Here is a 21,358-nt window from a genome sequence, read left to right on the forward strand (position 1 = left end):
GCTCAGAAATGAAAGAAAAATTTAAAGGACCTTGTATAGTTTGATGATAGTGTCAAGAACTGGGAAGCATAATTAACTCAAACTCTTTTTACCTAAGGCCCCAATAATAATAATAAATAATAAATAATTTCCCAAAACTAAAGGACACAAATCCCAGGCTTGTAAGGGTCCATCAAGTGCCCTTAAATGAAAAAACAAACAAACAAACAAACAATCAAATCTAGGGACATTATGGAATTTCAGGGGTTAAAAATAATACCCTAAAAGCTTCTGGAGATTGGAGAAGACAGGGAAGGTCACATACAAATGAAGAATAAGAACGCCTTTGGACTTCAACAGCAACATTAAAATGCAGAAAACAATGGAGCTATGACTTCCAAACTTTTTAAGCCTAGGTTTTTATACCCAGCCAGATTACTGATGAAATGCTAAGGTAGAATATAGATTTTTTTCAATCATGCAAGATCTCAGAAAGTTTTCGCTTCCCAGGTACGCTTTCTCTGTAAGTTAAGAAAATATGGGAAACAGGAGATCCAATGCAGGAGAAGGGCAAAGAGAATTTTAAGGGCGACATAAAGAAAAGTTCCAGGATAACAGCTGTGAAGTATACCTAGAAAGTAACCAGTCCAGATTGCATTAAAAGGACAGAAGGTTCCAGGACAGCAATCTCATGGAAATGGAAGTGGGAAAAAAAGGTGTTACTCCTGGAAAAACAAAAATTGGTTAAGAGAAGAAATGATATCATAATATACTACATGGTTCAGCTATAAACATTTACATAGTTATAACTGAACGTTGACTTAATAAACACCTGTGATAACTATATTAGAAGGATGGGAGAGGCAGTGTGTAAATGTGGAGGAAAGTCAATAGATAATGTCTAAAACTGCTGTATCAAGAAATAGCAATAGAAGTTATTTATAAATATGAAAGAGGAAACAGCTAAAAGAAGGAAATTGGTGGCCTCTAAAGTGCAGAAGCTAGGACAGGGGACAGTTGTTTTCAGAGAATATTCTAATTCAAAAACTGTATTTTTTAATGGCAGTAAAGCAAGGAACTCCAATAGCCCTTCAGCTTTTAGTAAATTAGATCTTCACAATGTCATTTCATGATGTTAAACAAACTGCATCTAGTTTGTTCTGCTGGAGACTGCACTGCAAACCAAGACAAAAATCAAGCTTTAATGATTGATGTGAACATAGTACAAATAGCCCTGTGATTGAATACCAGCTCCATCACTTATTCTGTGAAGTAGGGCAAGTTACCTAACCATCCTGTACCTGTAGCCACCTTCTCAAAGTGGTTTTGCAAGGGTAATTAAGTGAAAACACCTGATGCAGTGCTTGAGCCATCAACAGATGTTAGTACCTTTTGCTTGTCTTTCTGCTCCCTAGCTAAAAACCCCCATTTTGACCCCAAGCTGCCTTGCTGGTCACAGAATACAGAGACTCATGGACAACTCAGCACATATCCCTCCTCATGCTGAAAAATCAATCATGATGAGTAAGCAGACTTATCTTTGTATACGAAGAGCAGCATTATTCTTGTTATGTGAAGGAGATTATCCCCATTATCCACATTTTGGATTATTGCCTGCTTTCAAGAACTGTCCCAATTAGTCTACTACACTAGATCAGAACCATTTTGTCACTAAGGTCTGTCATGTAGGGTCGTTATCATCTTTAAAAACAAACAAACAAACAAACAACTGTATGGGGGCTTCCCTGGTGGCGCAGTGGTTGAGAGTCCACCTGCTGATGCCAGGGACACGGGTTCGTGCCCCGGTCCAGGAAGATCCCACATGCCGCGGAGCGGCTGGGCCCGTGAGCCATGGCCGCTGAGCCTGTGCGTCCGGAGCCTGTGCTCCACAGCGGGAGAGGCCACAACAGTGAGAGGCCCGCGTACCGCAAAACAAAAACAAAAAAACCTGTACGTTCCACGAGTCTTCATCCCTGCTCTTTCACTGCAAGGACTTAAAATTTCCTAATGAAGGTCCGATCTGGTCCCTCACTATCCTGGGGCCACCTCCTGCTCACTGCAGCAAGAATAGAGGCAAGTCAGCCCCCAATCAGCTAATTGAATTGTTTACCATTTCCAATGTTTTCTTCCACTATTATGGCTGAATTCAGAATACCTTGCAAAGTACAGAAACCTTAAAACAAAGAGATTAACAGGGAATTATCTTTATCATCACTAGGTCAGTCACCTTTACTTCCATGGCCAAAAGTCTTAGTTGATTTTATACAAAGCATACATACTTCTAGAAACAATCTGACAAGACTTAAAAACACTAAATCATAAATCATCAAGACTTTATCATTAATTCAACAGTAAACTCCTCAAGGCTTATGTTGTCTGATTCCATTTGAACTTCCTTTGCTATTTAGTACAGTTTCTGCTCAATTTTGACTGATAACATGTCATGCAGTCAATATTTTTACTCATTATTTGTTAGTCTTCCCTGCAACACTATAAATTCCATGACACAAGAACAGTGTCTTCTAGGGGCAGGACAGGAATAAAGACGCAGACTTAGAGAATGGACTTGAGGACACGGGGAGGGGGGAAGGGTAAGCTGGGACGAAGTGAGAGAGTGGCATGGACATATATACACTACCAAATGTAAAAACGATCGCTAGTGGGAAGCAGCTGCACAGCACAGGGAGATCAGCTCTGTGCTTTGTGACCACCTAGAGGGGTGGGATAGGGAGGGTGGGAGAGAGATGCAAGAGGGAGGAGATGTGGGGATATGTGTATATGTATAGCTGATTCACTTTGTTATACAGCAGAAACTAACACACCATTGTAAAGCAATTATATTCCAATAAAGATGTTTAAAAAAAAAAGAACAGTGTCTTGATCATATCTACATCCCCAGTCTCAGGGCCTATGAACACTCCAAGTATTCGCTGAATTAATGGACCAAATAAAGAAAACGCAACCAAGAAGTATGCAAGGAGAGGAGAAATAACTCCTAAATTAGCAGTGATTCTGGTTCTAAGGCTGGTTCTAACAAGAGCTGGAATACCTTAGGTAAGTTACCTAACTTCTCTGACCCTCGAAGCTTTAATCTGCAGAAAAGGAAAAAATAACATACTTCAGAGTTACTGTAAGCATTAACGTTTTACTGTACAAAAAGTATTTAGCACAGTATCTGGAAAGGAGCTCAATAAATGTTAATTCCTTTACCTTTCCTCATGTTCTCCACCTTAAAATCCGGTATTACACATAAAAGTGCCTTCCAAGAATAAATTGCTTCAGTAAAAGTACAATAGAGTTCATTCTCCATTTGCTTTGAAAAGTTAAAATTTCATCTCTTCAATCTTTAAAACGGAGGGGGACTAGCTTGTGAATTACTTTCAAAATATCACAAACACAAGAACAAGTTAAGAAAAAAACAATGTCAAGAATGAGCCTTGAAGCAACGTGCGGGGGGGGGGGGGGGGGGGGGGGGGGGGGGAATCACTCATCTACTGCGAAGAAATAGGGGTTTTTAAGGCAGTGCTCACTAAACGAAAAAAGGCTTGAAAAAGGTAGAAACGTTATTTAATAGTATGTTTTAGAAAAAAATACTTCCCAACTGTTTATTCTGAATTTAAACCTTAAAAAATTAACTATTTTGACATCATGAGCTTAAAAGTGGAACATTACATATAACTTCCATTCAAACCTAAAACATTCCTTCATGACGACTTCCCAGACTCCAGTCATCCTTCAGTTTCATCCTCCCATTTTGAGCTTAATCGAATACCTCGCCGCTTCCCTTGCATCACCACTGACACACGCTGTGTGCAGACGAAGTTCTGTCATTCCTATAATTACCACACCCCTGTCAGACGCTTCAGGCCCATGTTGTTATGACATCTGTAAACTGCAGTCCTCCGTCTGTCTCCACCCGCACCGCGCCCGCCCCCCCCCCCCCCCCGCTTCCAAACCACCGGCTCCGGCTCTAACTTGTGAATTCCCGAGACGGTCCCCTCCGGCCTCGATTATGATTTTTACACGCCCCCCACCCCTTGCTCTTTCCTGCCTCAGTCGCCGCACTCCGTGCGGCCCACCCACGCCCCCAGCTCGCTCGCGCCGGGCCGCGGCGCTGGCTCCGCACTCGCTCCTCTCCGTCCCGCTGCCTCGGCGCCCCGCAGTCCCCGACGCTGCTTCCAGCTCCGCTGCCGAGCCGCCTCGCCCCGCCTCGCCTCGCCTCCACCGGCGTTCCCGATGGCGAACCAGTGCTCCCCACCCCCACCGTCCTCTCAGCGGGCCGCGCGGCCGTTGGGACTGCCTGGCCCGTGACGCACGGACGCGCAGCGAGCGCCCAGGCCCAGGAACCCGAGCTCGAGCACTGCCGGCGGCCCGCCCTCACCGCGGGGCCTCCCCCGCACACAACCGGATCCGCCGGAGTCCCCGGCGGGAGGGGGAGGGGCCGGGGGGCCGCCTGGGCCCCGCACTCACCAAGCTCAAGGCAGCCGATCCCGGTGCCACTGCTGGGGTGAGCCTCTGGCTCGCTCGCTCGCCTGCCGTGCCTCTCCCGCACACAACCTCGAAGACCCAGCTCGCGCCTCGGCGGTGCTCACCAGGCCTCGCTCGCCGACACCGCCGCGCACCCAGCACAGCGAGACCCAGCTCAGCCGGCGTTCGCAGTACGCCTGCGCGCGGGGGCCGGCCCGCGCGCCTGCGCGCGCCTCTCCACCACCCTGCTGCAGAGGCTGCCGGGAGATGTAGTCTTCCAACCGTCCTCGCGAAGCGCCAGCGGTTAGCCGGGAACCAGTGGAGAGTCTGGAGTCGGGAAGGAGGTCTGGTTGACAAGGTTCGCAGTTAGTGGCGAACGTTGGAGAGTCATTCTGGAGTGGCGATGAAATGGTACTACTTAGGCTGAATTGCAAAGTTATGTCTACAAACTTGTCTTCGAAGCTCTTCCAGGGCGGATCGATCCTTGCTCACCTCTGTCTATAGCCTCTGACAGGCTTGTTACCTAATACACGTTTACTGAGTAAATAATGGAATGAATGAAGCCTGAGGGATTACTAGAAAAGAGTTATAAGTCCGCGCTTCATGTTTAAGGCATTCACATGCAGCATGTTTGAGAAACGTATGGGTATTTCCTTTTTTAGTTCTCTCCCGTCCCCCTTGCCTGATAATGTATATAAGCAGTATCAAAAATCATTAAGAAATTAAATGAAACACAAATGCTTGCTTTACTCAATAAATGCTCTCAAACGAAAATTTGGGACAAATAGTTGTTACTGTTAAATCTGATGGAATTCTCTTTGAGCTTAATCGAATTGTTTTTGAGCAGTGGCTTCAAAAGAAGAAAGACTGAAGCCAGCCAAGCAAAGGTCACAGAATACAGTCTCACATGCGACCTGGTTTATCAAATCAATCTAAACACCCACGGAGAAGCAAGGTGAAAGAAATGGGGTAGCTCTGTAACATAAGTGTGGGAGAGAGGACCTTACTGCCTGAATCCTAGGCTATGCGATGTTCATTTGTCCTGGATCTCTTTCTGCCACGTCAGTATTCCCCACTAACGGTGTGTTTTCTAGGATGAGCTGAGTTTGAGCAAGGGCACTGGGGAAAGGGAATGTGTTCTAAGTGAGAGACTTGGAGGCAAGTGTGTGTGACCGCAGCTAAGCTGAGGACAGATCACTTTATTCCAATCAGGAGCTGATATTATTCAGAGCTGGACTTTAGTGTTTGTGAAAACTAGTTTCTTTCTAGTTCACTCTTACTCCTAGTTAGAGTATCCCGTGAGGGTCTGGACCAAAAGTCTGGGGTATTTACGAGGGCCTCTCTTCCTTGACCCAACCTCTTCAGCCCCATGAGACAGTCAAAAGCTCTACTCAGTTTTTCAGCCACTGCTTTCAGAATTAGCAATCACTTCAAGTGGAAAAGTAACAGCAAACATCAGGCTCACCTCTCATGGGTTCCCTTTCTTTTCTTCCAGATCTTGGATCCACAGATTCTCACTGCTGTGGTAGCTCTTCAGTGCCTTAATGTTTTTTATATTTTGTCCAGCTGTTCTCTGTGGTGGGAGGATTTGTTCAAGACAACAACAGTAGCCCATTGCTGAAGCAGAATTCCTATATATACATTACTTTTACAAAAATGTTATCATACCATACATGATGTTTTGTTAGCTAATGTCTCTCTGACTATATCTTTTTGTATTAAAATTTATTTTTAATTTTAAATTATAGAACAGTAGTTTTGCTATTACAAACAACACTGCTGTGAACATTCTTGTACATGTCTTTGTGTGTACAGGGAAACTGCTAGATCCTAAGACATTGCATCTTTAACCTTACGAGATGTGACAGGCAGAATTCTCAGATGGCCCCCGTGATCTTTGCCCCTTGCTGTTACCCTACCTCTTGAGTGTGGGTGGGAGCTTTGACTTACTTCTGGCCAATAGAATATGGCAAGGATGATTACATTTCATTATAAGTCTCTGTCTTAGCAGACCAGAGCTCGACACTCTCCTGCTGGCCTTGAAGAAGCGAGCTTTCATGTTGAGAACTGCCTATGGAGAGGGCCACGTGGCAGGGAACTGCAGATGGTTTCTAGCACCTGGGTGCAGCCTCCAGCTGACAGCCAGTAAGCAAGCCAGGGCCCTCAGCCCTACAACCACAAGGAAATGAATTCTGCCAACAACCTGAGACAGCTTGGAAGTGGATTCTTCCCCAGTGAAGCCTCCAGATGAGAAGACAACGTGACTTACACCTTGATTGCAGCTTTGTGAGACCCTGAGCAGAGGAACCAGCTCAGCTGTGCCCGTAATCCTGGCCCACAGAAACTGTGAGATAATAAATGTGTTTTAAGACACTAGGTTTCTGGTATTTTGTTCCACAGCGATGGAAAAGTAATATGCTAGATATTGCCAGATTATTTCACAGAGTGGTTGTGCCAGCTTATGCTCCACAAGCAGCTGAAAAGGTTTTCTTTTCTAAACAACCTTGCTAACATTTGGAAATGTCTTTTTTATTTTTGCCAAATGGATGGGTGTGAAAATACATAATAATTAGACACATATATTAACATAAACACACGAAAAATAAGTTTTTACTTGCAATGATATATTCCATTGTATTTTTTTCTGTTGCATAAATGCTATTACTTAAAATAGCAATAGGACTCATTAAAAGTGGCAACTAATAATAATTAATAGAAGGACTAATTAAGAAAATAATTTGTGAGGAAAATACAACCTTTTATAGCATAATATATATATATATTTTAAACATCTTTATTGGAGTATAATTGCTTTACAATGTTAGTTTCTGTGTATAACAAAGTGAATCAGCTATACATATACATACATCCCCATATCTCCTCCCTCTTGCGTCTCCCTCCCACTCTCCCTATCCCACCCCTCTAGGTGGTCACAAAGCACCGAGCTGATCTCCCTGTGCTATACAGCATAATATTTTTATGTTTCTTCCTGTCCTCTGGTTCAGCAACTTATTTTAACTCTTTCTTAAACTCTTTATCACATATCCAAATTTTGTAGGCTATATTATTCTATATTCTATATTAAGATACATAAATGTAGGAATTTTATGAAGGAGAGTATATATACAGTAGAACTTGTTAAACAGATATTACTCCTATTACAGTTTTAAGAAATGATGTGTTTCTGTCCCGTGATAGAGTGGGATATTTTTTATTCTTTTTGTTTCCTTTTTCATCAATATTTCTCTGAACTGCCTGGAGCCTTTAGGACATCTTTTCTTTTATGTAATGGTAAAACCAAATACAGCCAAATATAAAATTAGTTTTGACTTGCAGCTCTGTTCCTCTGCCTGCATTGCACTGATTCTTGTTGGCACAGATGACATCAAGCTAAACATTCCCTCTACAAAAGTGTTTGAGCATAGAACAGTTAGGATTTTAATTACTAGTGCAGCAGGTTTTTAAACTTGTAGGAATTTGTTTCTGGTTCTCCAAAATGTCCACCCATTTTGTATCTACAGACTTGCTTTGGTAAACCAACTGTTTGTCAATCAGGTCCTTTGCATCTATAAATTAACCATTTCTATATCTAAAATGCCCATTGTTGTTTTTTTTTTCCCATTGTTTTTAAAACATTCTGAAGCACATTGTATGTTATCATAAGTTAAACCTCTCTTCCCCAGAAAAAATGGTTTTAAAGCATAGAGGTAATTTGAACTTGTGAAATTGAAGTTAGATTTCAAATAAATTTACAGTTTTAGTGAAGAAATTCAGAAAGTCCTGTTTAATTTGGTTACTTTTTTCTAGGGACATTTTTTTTAAAGTTCTGAAAGTCTTATTTCCAAAAATTAGTCTTTTTTTTTCTGTTTGAAGTTTTTGTCGCAACCTGCATATAACACTGAATAATTGAGATTCAGATGGTTCATCCTTTTCTAGACTTCTTATGACCTCTTCAAGGATTATCAGACAGTTTTGGAGAACCAGCATGTTTATTTCTGTTTCACTGTAATTCTTCTCTCCGTTCTCATCCTCAATGTATTGCCAAATTGGAGCAGGACATTCTTCTTGTTCCACGCTTTGAAAATATGATTTTATGGCAGGCTGACATTATAACGTCTTTTCTATGGCTGGCAACAATGATCGCCATCTTGTAGGTACATGTTTAAGGAAGCTGTCTCCTGCCGTTTCTATAGTCAAAAATGTCGTTAAATGCTTCCGCACATTTTGAGGAAGCTGAAATGCCCAGACACTTTCATTATGAAAACTTCTGTATCGCAGGTAAGCAAACCACACCCCTCTTTAAACAGTGTTCTGTATAAGATGTTTAGCCGATGAGATCGTTTCATTCTCTTTGGTAAAAAGTTTAGAGACTGAATAGAATTTGTCAAAATTAACATTTGCCCTGAAAGCAAATGAATAAGCCAAGTCTACTTTGTCTTTGGACAGATATAACACACTTTGTTTTATGTGTTTGTGGTTTCATTAAAATCTTAGACATCAAGAAGACAATTTGAAACTCCATTTTTCAAGTAAAATTACCTTAAGAGCTAGGGGAGACATTTTCTGAATCAGGAAATAAAACCTTACTCCGTTCCGTAGAGCAATGAAAGGCACGATACAATAATGCATATTGATTCATGTGATACGCCCAAGCTAATTCAGCAGCCACTATTTTCAACTGAGCGTTGGTGTCTTTGGGAGAAATTAAACAAACTTTTGATTGATTTTGAAGTACCTATCTGTCTCATCCTGGACTTGTAAACTTCAGTCTCCATATGTGCTTTTACATCCCCTTCTCCGCCATACACGTCCCAAACTCTTTTCTGCATATTGCACAGTATGCTCTGTTTCTGTTATTTACCTTCATAATCAGTTACATTGTCCTTCCATATGTAATTACTCTTACACAGTCGTTGAGCTTTCTTTCAGTGATGTCATCATGCTGTTGCTGGTATTATAATCACTCTCTTATAAAACATGATCATCACACTCATAATGTTAAAAAATTTAACTTGTATGAGGCACAATGGTTAGTCCATAGGCAAAGCCAAAGATGTATTGCTAATGTTTATGATTACAGTGCACTTAAACTGCACACTTTGGTCGCATCCCTCAGAATGATGCAACAATGGATGATCATTACTGTGAACTGTAAATCAGGGGGAAAAAAACAACGACAGAGACTATAGAAGTCGAATAATCTGTGCTGTATCCATTTGACACAATAAGCAGTGTTGCTTTCAGCCTCTATTTTTGGGGATATATGGTTTCGTACTTTTCCCCCAACTTCCCACACCGATCATAAAAGATCAGGATGTTTTTATTTTTTTTAGTTTTTTGCCATACGCGGGCCTCTCACTGTTGTGGCCTCTCCCCTTGCGGAGCACAGGCTCCGGACGCGCAGGCTTAGCGGCCATGGCTCACGGGCCCAGGCGCTCCGTGGCATGTGGGATCTTCCCGGACAGGGGCACAAACCCGCGTCCCCTGCATCGGCAGGCGGACTCTCAACCACTGCGCCACCAGGGAAGCCCGATCAGGATTTTTTTGTGTGTCCTGGGAGGTTTCCCAGGATGTAGGAATTTCAGTGCTAAAACCCAGAAGGTCAGGCAAATCAGAACAGTTTGTCCCTCTTTCCCACCTGTACTGGTCAAATGTATTCCATTCATCTGGCCAGTACACCCATTCCCCTACTTGCTGTGAGTGCTGGCTGATAACTTTCAGCTGCCCCCTTCTCTGACGAATTGCAGGGCTAACAGGAGCCAGCTTGCTAGAAGGTTCCCACTCCTTTCCCCAGGGACAAACCTCAGCCAATAACTGACATCAGAGTAAAAAAAGGCCAACCATTGCTACAGTGTTCAACTTACTCTAATGGTACTATGTGTGCTCTAGAGCCTCCCCATGTAATCAGACTAAAGCTAGTCTTCAACTGAGACAGCACTGTAAGACACCCCTGCCTTAGACTGTTTCTTTTATTCCCACATTCATGAGAGCACTCTCCCAATAAGTCACTTGAACAAGAATCCCCATCTCAGGCTCTGCATCTAGGGAACCCTCCCTAGGCCATGATCCTAATGTGCTGTTTTCCATTTCCTTAATCAGTTGTCCAAGACCACTTGCTGAGGTTGGTCCATTGTTTTCCCAGTGATCTGCAATTTTACCTCTGTCATTCATATACATATACACACTCAGGGCTCCATATTGAGAAAAGTATGCCTATAGTCACATGATACTCAGAAAATAAAAAGAACCAGTGAGCAAAAATGCAAGAAACAAATAGTTTAGACTTGAACATGGAAACTTGAATAAGAAATCAATTGTATTCTTTACCACATAAATTCTGATTTCTAAATGGTACTTAGCTTCTAATTGCAAATATTTACTGAAAATATTTTAATGTATCATAAAAGTATTGACACCGTAAAACCTGCAATGTGAAAAAGTGCATCATAAATTTGCAGAATTTTTTATATATTTATAAAATTTATATAGTATATATAATATATAAACTTGAGAGATATATATCGCAACTATACAAATATATAAATGTATTATATAAATTTATGTATTTTGGGGGGTATTCAATACATATATATTTGATATATATATTCGAGATACATATATTCTCAAGTTTCCATATAGGCACAGGTCTGTTTTGGAGCTTTCTATTCTATTCAGTTGGTCTGTTTGTCTATCCCTACACCAATAACACATCTTAATTACTGTAATTGTATAATAAGTCATAATATGTTGTAGGTCAAGTCACTTTCACTTTGTTTTTCTTCTTCAGATTGCTTTGGTTCTTCTTGGGCCTTTTTGTTTGATATGTTTTATAATTACTCCATCAGTTTCTATGAAGAAAATCTCTGATTTTGATTGAAATTATATTGAATTGATAAGATTAATTTTTGGAGAACAGACATTGCTATTATATTGTCTTCCTCTCAGTGAGGATATAGTATATCTCTCCAGTTATTTAGGTCTTCTCTAATACTTTTCAATGACGTTTTGTAATTTTTTTCAGGAAGTTTTTGTACATCTTTTGTTAAATTTAATTCTAGTTACCTTATTTTTTGCTGTTGCTATTATATTGGTTAAAAAAAAAGCCTTTACATTTATTGTTTTTCATGCATAGAAATGAAATTGACTTATATAAATTTCTATTTAGAATCTTGCAGAGTGCTTTTATTAATTCTAATAATTTGTCTCCAGATTTTCTTGGATTTTCTACAGACAATCATATTTTCTGTGATTTAATGACATTTTTGTTTCTCCATTTTTAGTGTTTTTTGTTTGTTCTTTAATGTGTTTGACAGGAGCTCTAATGCACTGCTGAAGGTGATAGGAAGCATCCAGTGTCTCATTCCTGATTTTGTAGGGAATCACTCTAATGTTTTACCATGAAATACGATCCTTGCTCTAGGTTTTTGGTAGATATCCTTTTATGAATTCTTTACCAAATGATTTCTCTCTATATATTGAAATGTGCATACCCTTTACTATATTTCTATGGTAAGTTACATTTTAGGTTTTCTAAAGTTAAACTATCTTTGCACTTCTGAGATAAACCCAACTTGACCATGATTTATTTATAAAGAGCTGAATTACATTTATTAATACTTTGATGAGAATTTGTGCATCTATTAACGTAAATGAAGCAGTCTGTACTTTTCCTATCTTGTACTGTTGTCTATTTTTGGTATCAAAGTTAAACTAGCTCTGAAAAATTTGTTGGGGAGGGTTCCCTATTTCTGTTCTCTAGAAGATTTTATGTTTATAATTCCAGAAGATTGGAATTATCTGTTCTTTGAAGATTTGGGAGAACTCACTAGTTAAATCATTTAGCCTGTTGTATTTACTTGTTTACTTGTTAGGAAAAATTTTAATTACTAATTCAACTTATTTAATAGATACTAGAAAATTCAGGATTTCTAGTTCTTCAGTCAATTTTGGTAAGTTGTTTTTTCTAAGAAAATCTATATTTTGTCTAAATTTTCAATGTATTAGCATTAAATTGTTTTGTCTATTTTTTTAAATTTTTGCAAAGAAACTGCTATTGACTTTATTACTTTTCTCTGTTGTATGTTTTTATTTATTTTCTGTTTTTATTCAAGTTTATTTTGATTTTCTTTTTTTTTAATTTTTTAAAAATTTATTTATTTTATTTATTTATTTTTGGCTGTGTTGGGTCTTTGTTGCTGCTTGTGGGCTTTCTCTAGTTGCAGCGAGCGGGGGCTACTCTTTGTTGCAGTGCACAGGCTTCTCATTGTCAAGGCTTCTCTTGTTGCAGAGCACAGGCTGTAGGCACATGGGCTTCAGTAGTTGTGGCACACAGGCTCAGTAGTTGTGGTGCACAGGCTTAGTTGCTCTGCTGCATGTGGGGTCTTCCCAGACCAGGGCTCAAACCCATGTCCCCTGCATTGGCAGGTGGATTCTTAACCACTGTGCCATGAGGGAAGCCCCTGATTTTCTTTTCTTACCTTAAATTGGTTACTTAACTGATTAATTTATGCCTATAGATTTTCTTAATATAAGCTTTAAGGTTCTATAACTTAAGTACTATTTTAGTTTTATGTCAAAAATTGTATTAGTAATATTTTCATTAACGTTCAGTTCTAAATATTTTCCAATTTCTGTTAAGTTTTCATGACCCATGAGATGTTATTTTGAAGTGTATATCTTATTTCCAAATGTATTTATTTTTAAGCTATTGTTTTTTTTATTGATTTCTAAGTTAATTACATGATGGATTATGGTCAGAGAACACAGTCCAATAGAAAATATCTTAAAACTGTTGAACTTAGAATATGGTCAATATGTATAATTGTTCTGTGTATACTTGAGAAGAATATATATTCTCTAATTGCTGGGTGGAGGGTTCTGTATATGTTCATTAGGTTAAAACTGTGTTCTTCAAATCCTCTATAGTCTTGCTATTTTTTTTAACTGAGTGTCTACTAGGTCCTGAGAGAGCTGTGTTAAATCTCTAAGATAGTGGATTTGTCAGTTTTGCCAGTAATTCTGTCAGTTTTTGCTTTATATAGTGTGAGGCTATGTTATTACCTCAATTACCATCATTATATGCCTATCATTATATCTATCCCCAGTTAATTGAATCTTTTGTTATTGAGTAGTCATTTATCCCTAATAACATTCTTTAACTTAAGGTTAAACTTTGGGATTTGTTTGTTCTTATTTTTCTAATTCCTTTAGGTGTAAGTTTAGATTGTTTGAGATTTTTCTTGTTTACTGAGGTAGGCTTGTATCACTATAAACTTCCCTTTTAGAACTGCTTTTGCTGTGTCCCATAGATTTTGGATCGTTTTCATTTTCATCTGTCTCCAGGCATTTTAAAATTTCCTCTTTGATTTCTTCAGTGACCTACTGGTTGTTTAGTAGCCTATTATTTAGCCTCGATATGTTTGTGTTCTTGGCAGTTTTTTCCTTGTAATTGACTTCTAGTCTCATACCATTTTGGTTGGAAAAGGTGCTCAGTATGATTTCAATCTTCTTAAATTTACTGAGACTTGTTTCATGGCCTAGCACATGATCTATCCTGGAGAATGTTCCATGTACACTTGAAAAGAATGTATAGTCTGCTGCTTTTGGATGGAATGTTCTATATATATCTATTAATTCCATTTTGTCTAATGTGTCAATTAAGGCCAATGTTTCCTTATTGATTTTCTGTCTGGATGATCTGTCCAGTGATGTAAGTAGGGTGTTAAAAGTCCCCTACTGTTATTGTACTACTGTCAATTTCTCCCTTTATGTCTGTTAGTATTTGCTGTATGTATTTAGGTGCTCTGTAGTTGGATTTTTAAAATCCAATCTATCTGTGACTCAACTAGCAAGTTTAGTTCAAATTACACATATTATGATCACTTACGTATTTGGAACTATTTCTTCCATTTTGTGTTGTCTCACTTTTTTTCCCTCTGATTCTTTTTTTCCGTCTTCCCTGATTTGCCTTTTTTGGATTTTTTAATTCTTTTTTTTTTTTTCATTTTTAAATTTTTGGTCTACTATTTAGAAGTTAGGTACTTTACTTCTCTTCTTTTAGTGGCTTCCCTTAATAATGCTAATCTCTTGAATGACACAAGGACTTTAAATCCCTTTAACTATTTAACTATATTCATTAATCCAACATTTTACATGGTTCATTTTTTCAGTATTTTATTTCAGTCTTATTTTATTCCACAAATTATTAGTTGTTTATAAAGACAGTGATTGTTTACCATTTACACACTTACCATTTTTTTGTTTACCATGACTTCTTGAAGCTTAGATTTTTCTTTGTTTTTTCCCTCCTCCCTGAATTATATCCTTTAAATTTTAAATTCCTTAAGTAAGAGTTTATCTTTTGTTGGTAAATTCAGTCTTCAGTGGTCTGAGAGTGTCTTTATTCAAGAATTAAGGCAAGGGCTTCCCTGGTGGCACAGTGGTTGAGAGTCCGCCTGCCAATGCAGGGGACACGGGTTCATGCCCCAGTCCAGGAAGATCCCACATGCCGCGGAGTGGCTGGGCCCGTGAGCCATGGCTGCTGAGCCTGCGCCTCTGGAGCCTGTGCTCCGCAACAGGAGAGACCACAACAGTGAGAGGCCCGCGTACCGCAAAAAAAAAAAAGAAAGAAAAAAAAAGAATTAAGGCAAAATAAAAGCTTAGCTAATTACAGAATTCTAGCTTAACAGTTCATTTTTCTCAGCCCTTTGAATATATTATGCAAATGCCTTCAGGCTTCAGTATTAGTTTTCTATTACTGCCATAACGAATTACCACAACTTTAGTGACTTATAAAAGCACAACTATACTGTCTCACAGTTCTATAGGTCAGAAGTCAGGCATAGGTCTCACTGGGCTAAAATCAAAGTGTTGGCAGGCTTCACTCCTTTCTGGAAGCTTTTGAGTCCATTTCCTTATTCACTCCAGGTGTTGGTAGAATTCAGTTCCATGCAGTTAAAGAACTGATTTCTCACTTTCTTCACTGGTTGTCAGAGGCTATCCTTAGCTCCTAGAAGCTTCTCACTGGTCCTTGCATCTCAGAACAAGCACAGGGCATCAAATTTTTCTCATGCTGCCATCTCTTATGTGATTAGATTGGGCTGACCTGGATAATCCTGGTTAATCTGAAGGGTAACTTTATTTTTATTTTATATTGAAGTATAGCCAATTAACAATGTTGTGATAGTTTCAGGTGCACAGCAAAGTGACTCAGCCATACATATACATGTATCCATTCTCCCCCAAACTCCCCTCCCATCCAAGCTGCCACATAACATTGAGCAGAATTCCCTGTGCTATACAGTACGTCCTTGTTGGTTATCCATCTTAAATATAGCAGTGTGTATATGTCGACCCCAAACTCCCTAACTATCCCTTCCCCTGACCCTGAAGGGTACCTTTAATCACATCTGCAAAATGCCTTTTGCCATGTAAGGTAATATATTCACAGATCAGGAGGTTAAGGTGTGGACATCTTTGCAATGAGAAGAGAGAGGACATTATACTGCCTACAACAAGAAATATGTTGTCAGTCTAATTGTCATTCTTTTGTAGATAGCTTGACTGTTCCCTCGGCCTGCTTTTAAGATCACCTCTTTGGTGGCCTACAGTTTCATTATGTTTCTTGGTATGGGTTGTTTCTTTTCTTACCCTTGTGAACACGGCCTCTCCTCCATTATCTTTTGACATCTCTATTAAACATATGCTAGATCTTTCAAATCAGTCCTCTCACCCTCAACTCTATACCACAGCCTCATGCACAGGCGTGTGAACACCTCAGCCCTCATGTCCAAGCTCCATCCCTGAAAACACTTACTCCGTGGCCATTCTTGATGCAGACTGTGGCATAGTCTACCCTTGGGAGAGAGACCCAAGGAAGAGTCCTGGAAGTAGACTTGAAGCTGTGTAGGTGGGAAGTTAGAGTTCCAGGTACCTAGTGGGTGGCTTAGAAGTGAGGTGCACAGGTTCCAAATGGACACATTCTCTTGACCTTGTGCATTCCTCACCTTGTGGAGATGGGCATGGCCAGAGGAAGGTTGAGAGTGAGACCCTCTCAAACCAGAAGTCCAGGGCGGGACTCCTCTTGCCCATATTCAAGGGCAGTAACATATGAGACAATAAACATGCTTCTTTTAAGATGAAGAATGCTGGCTAAGGTAAGATGAGGAGAAGGAAGTATTCTAGACAAGAGGTTGAGGATGTGAAGGTCAGGGAAGTTTGGAAGTATAGAGAGATATTGATTTCAGAATAGGAAAGAGATGCAAGCTGAGATTAGCTGGCCACTACATTGCAGAAATCTGAAGTCAAATATGGCCACAGTCACAGTAGATTCAGCCTTTTTAAGAGCTCTCTGCACAGAATACTCTTCCAACTGTGTTCCCAATGTGCTGCGTTCCTAATTCGCCTATCTTAAAAATTCTTCGGGTCTCAACTTGAATTTCACTTTTTTTTTAAAGGACTTCCTCCCAACCCCAGATTAATTTATCCTTCTCCTCCTTAAATTTTTCCAAAGAATCTGTAATTTCTCTTTTGTTATACCGAGTCACACTTGTTAAGTTGTCCATAGCTGCCTTTCTGATTATTTCGGCTGAAAGATTTAGGAAGACATTTGTCTTGTCCAGCATCGTAGCCCCAGCACTGAGAAAGTGACTGAAATACGTACATCTGGTGACCAAGATATATTTGGTGAATTAATAATTTAGCCTCATGGTGCCTGAGTGGCATTACTTGAAATAGCTGAATCCAAAAGGGGTAGCAGTAGAATATTGGCCGTCTGGTGTCCTTCCACTGCAAATAAGTTCATTTTACACATAATTTTCAGAGCCAGTTACTTTGACAAAGGTGATTTATTTTGATATATAAAGCACTTTATAAGATTCTCTGGAAAATCTAAAATCATCTTGCCGTCTTAATATGTTACACTATCATCATTTTACAAAATAAAAGGATTGGATTGTATACTGGAAAATCTCTTCATTACATGTAAAACATTTTTGCTATTGCCTATGGTAAAGAAGATAAAAGGACAACTTGAAGGAGAGGGAGAGGTCCTAAGAGTGTTATAGTTGTTATCTACCCACCCCAACCCCAAGAGAGGAAGACAAAGATGAAGGCACTAAGATGATAGTTTATTTGACATATTCAAACCACTCTTTGAGTCACTGATGGTCATTATTTGGTTAGTTCCTCCAAAGGAAGGTCATACCTGTTGTTAAAATGATGTGGAAGTTAATCAACAGAGCTGCCACTTGAGAGTTTCCTCCAAGGCTGCTGTGGAGACAGCATCATTTGTCCTGAGTAATCCTGTACATGATTTTGGATGCAAGTCCACAAATACTGGGGCACAGCCTGTGTGTCACTAAAAATGACAAAGGTTTCAGGGCTGGAAACATTGTCAACCACACTGTCATGGCAATCTACAGCTCCAGGATGCAATGGTGGGGGAACAATATTTAACTGATGACCCTTGCAGAAGGAGCCTGTGAGTACTTCAGCCTCAAACACATAGATCAGCTTATCTGTGGCAGATGTTTTCTTGATCTGGTGTGCTATGTTTTTGAGGTTCTTGGTGAAGTATATTCCAGCTCCATATTTTGGGTCTGATAAGAGAAAAAAAATTAAAGATTATTATGATCTGACAAATCACATTGCCTATTTGGGTACTAAAATGTATTCACTCCTTAGTCCTCCAAATAATCACCACTTCCTGCTCTCAAGTCCCTGTGTCTGTAGCAAAGACACCCAAAGTTGTTCACTTGGGGCAAATTAACACTAATATCACGAAAATAATGATAGCTTACATCTTAATATACCATTAGAGTTTATAGAGGAGTCTATGATTTACAAAGCATTTTTACATTGATTATCTTCAATTAATACGTGATTTGGGTAGGATCTCCATATAGCATGAAAAATCTGAGGTTCAGTGAGAGTATGACTTAAGTCAACTTACCAGCTGAGCAGCTAATAAAGACAGCATAATGTAGGGAAGGTTCTGTTTCTATTAGAACATGGCCTGACATCTACAAGCTACAAATAAGGATATGTCTAGAACTCTTTAGAGCTAGTGAAAAAAGCATGTAAGAAAGGCAAAGTGTCTTCCAAATTCATGGACAGCATTACACGAAAAATATGTCAAAATAAGGGGAATGCTGAGCATATGAAGTAACGTTAGTGTGCAGGCTACATTGTTCAGGAGGAGACACTCTGGATTTTGGGGACACAGACATCTGGTTACTAGAGGGATATTCTCTACTGTGGGGCAGGGATAGGTGTGGTAATACCAACCTCAAATAGGAGGCAAAGATGAGACTTGGTTCCTCATCTACTGGCGCTTAGTCTAGGGATTTTTCCGTTCCAAAAGCTAATCCAAATAGATGAATCTCTAACTGAGGGATGTCAGTATTGACCAGACAGATGGAAGGAGCATTTGGAGGGTCCTAGCAGCTTCCCTGGTGTCCCTGAAATCACTCCATATAATCATTCACCTGCCCCATTAGTTCTGGCCCTTGAGACACACCCCAGCGAGGAACAGAAACCTCTCTAGATCTGAGGCTTGAAGTCACTTTACTGGGTATGAGCAAGTGTCCTGAGCACAATGCGGGGTGCTAAAACCCTGCCCGTCTGTTAGAGAGCATGGCTGAATATTAGAGAAAGAAAAGGTGTGTCCAGCTCCCTGAACCTCAGCCACAGTTGGAGGCTGACCCCGTCACATCCCAACCCTTCAGCCTGAATTCAGACCAAGCCCTGAGGCAGTTACTGAATGAACCCTGTCACAGAAAGACTCCTAAGGCTGGACTGAGCCTAGAACAGTCTGGGCTCTGGTCCATGTTCTCCCCTCCCTACACCCCAGCCCACAGTGGCCTGTAACGTGGGAACTCTGCATCCATACACATAGACAGGTCCTGGTTTGGGGGTGGCATCAGTGGGGCCATGGACACTGAGAATGGCTATCAGGCTTGGGGCCAGTCCCAGAGCAGGTCAGTGGGGTGCAGGGAACCACTGAGAAGCAGCATGAAGGCTGGGGCCAGAGCATGAGCCTGGCAAAATAGCCCACAGAGAATTTCTACATGCTTTTGATCTAGGTCCATGCTCACCAGGAAGTTTTCCATTCATCAGGCATCCTTAATACTGTGATACAAGGAGGATGTGCCCTATTCCAACCACTGGAAATGAATATTCTCCACACTGATATATATGCTTGTCATCTGTCTTCTCTTCTCTGGAATATTAAGAACTCTCAGGAAGCTGAGGACCAAACTCTGGTCCTCAAGGTAATAATCCCTGCTTAATGCCCTCTCTATCCCTACTTAGAGGGGGAAAAAACTGAAAACTTCTTTGAAGCCATATTCTCTCTCCCTCCTTCCCTTCCATTCTTCCCTCTCTCTTTCTTTACATTTACTTGGGACATAACCAAACACTGTTTCAGGTTCTAGAGCAGCACTGAACAATAGAAGTGTAATGGAGGGCTTCCCTGGTGGCGCAGTGGTTGAAAGTCTGCCTGCCGATGCAGGGGACATGGGTTCATGCCCCGGTCTGGGAAGATCCCACATGCCGCGGAGTGGCTGGGCCCGTGAGCCACGGCCGCTGAGCCTGCGCGTCCGGAGCCTGTGCTCCGCAAGGGGAGAGGCCACAACAGTGAGAGGCCCACGTACCGCAAAAAAAAAAAAAAAAAAAAAAAAAGAAATGTAATGGAAGCCACATATGTAATTTTAAATTTTCTAGTCACTGCATTAAAAAAGGTAAAATTAATAGTATATTTTTTAACCTATTATATCTAAAATGTTATCATTTCAACATGTAATCAACATAAAAATTACTGAGATATTTTACATTCTTTTCTTTGGCAGTGGTCTTTAAAATCCAGTATGTATTTGACACTTACAGCACATCTCAATTCAGATTAACCACATTTTAAGTGCTCAATATCCACATGTGGCCAGTGGCTACCATGATGGACTTGAGCTTCAAAAGTGGCTAAGACATGTTCACAAAGAGAACTCCCCACATGTAAACAGATAAAATACAGTACAATTTTATGTGGCAAGAAAATATTTTGAGATAAAATTCAAAGATTTCTTTTTTGGGGGTTTCTTCTTGCTCCTCGTTCCTCTACCCATTGAGTTCTTGCTACTTATCACCTCAGAGGCAAAAAGAATAAAATTTAGAACAAATTCAATTGAATATACATATATATGATATATACATGTATGTATACATAAATGACAAAATTATTTTTAATCAAGCAGAGAATATAGTCATAAAAGTCTGGCTTTCAGAGTTAGGTTTTCTGAGAGAGAAAAAGGAGGTTTTTTTGAACCAAAAGGCTAAAAGCCTGAAGAATTTAGAGCATGGAGTTTATACCATATATGAGAGAGGAAATAATACAAGATATTCTAAAGCAGTCTTCTTACTTCAAGATAAAAGTTTTGGGCTTCCCTGGTGGCGCAGTGGTTAAGAATCCGCCTGCCAGTGCAGGGGACACGGGTTCGAGCCCTGGTCCGGGACGATCCCACATGCTGTGGAGCAACTAAGACTGCACCACAACTACTGAGCCTGTGCTCCAGAGCCCGCGAGCCACAACTACTGAGCCCACGTGCCACAACTACTGAAGCCCGCACGCCTAGAGCCAGTGCTCCGCAACAAGAGAAGCCACCGCAATGAGAAGCCTGCACGCCACAACAAAGAGTAGCCCCTGCTCGCTGCAACTAGAGAAAGCCTGCACGCAGCAACAAAGACCCAACTCAGCCAAGACTAAATAAATAAATAAGTTAATTTAAAAAAGAAAGATAAAAGTTTTTCCTTCTACCTGGTAGTAAGAGAAGAATCAGAGAGGACATGACTAGAACTCTTGCGGACTCTGAGAACTTGCTCACTTTACTGCCTCACTCCCTTGAAAGAGCCCTGGGAGCCA

At 40.3% G+C, this 21,358-nt stretch overlaps 2 protein-coding genes across 5 annotated transcripts in view; both read right to left on the bottom strand.

Annotated features, from left to right (window-relative positions):
* The window catches only part of KPNA1 (karyopherin subunit alpha 1), a 67,924-nt gene extending 63,288 nt beyond the window's left edge, over positions 1 to 4,636 (bottom strand). Inside the window, exon 1 of one of the 2 annotated variants that reach the window (XM_029214011.1) lies at positions 4,572 to 4,630. The gene's annotated coding sequence lies outside the window, so the exon portion shown is untranslated. Of the gene's footprint in view, positions 1 to 4,449 lie in introns of both variants that reach the window. The other variant, XM_029214010.1, reaches the window with a different exon arrangement.
* A 12,641-nt stretch (positions 4,637 to 17,277) lies between these two features.
* The window catches only part of PARP9 (poly(ADP-ribose) polymerase family member 9), a 32,663-nt gene continuing 28,582 nt past the window's right edge, over positions 17,278 to 21,358 (bottom strand). For all 3 annotated transcript variants that reach the window (XM_029214360.1, XM_029214359.1, XM_029214361.1), the window contains one exon: positions 17,278 to 18,044. In XM_029214360.1, the coding sequence (XP_029070193.1) occupies positions 17,674 to 18,044 (371 nt within the window). In that variant the 3' untranslated portion in view covers positions 17,278 to 17,673. The remainder of the gene's footprint in view (positions 18,045 to 21,358) is intronic.

The sequence above is a fragment of the Monodon monoceros genome, unplaced genomic scaffold, assembly GCF_005190385.1.
Source record: "Monodon monoceros isolate NGI ecotype Baffin Bay Population unplaced genomic scaffold, NGI_Narwhal_1 Super_Scaffold_11, whole genome shotgun sequence".
NCBI lineage: Eukaryota > Metazoa > Chordata > Mammalia > Artiodactyla > Monodontidae > Monodon > Monodon monoceros.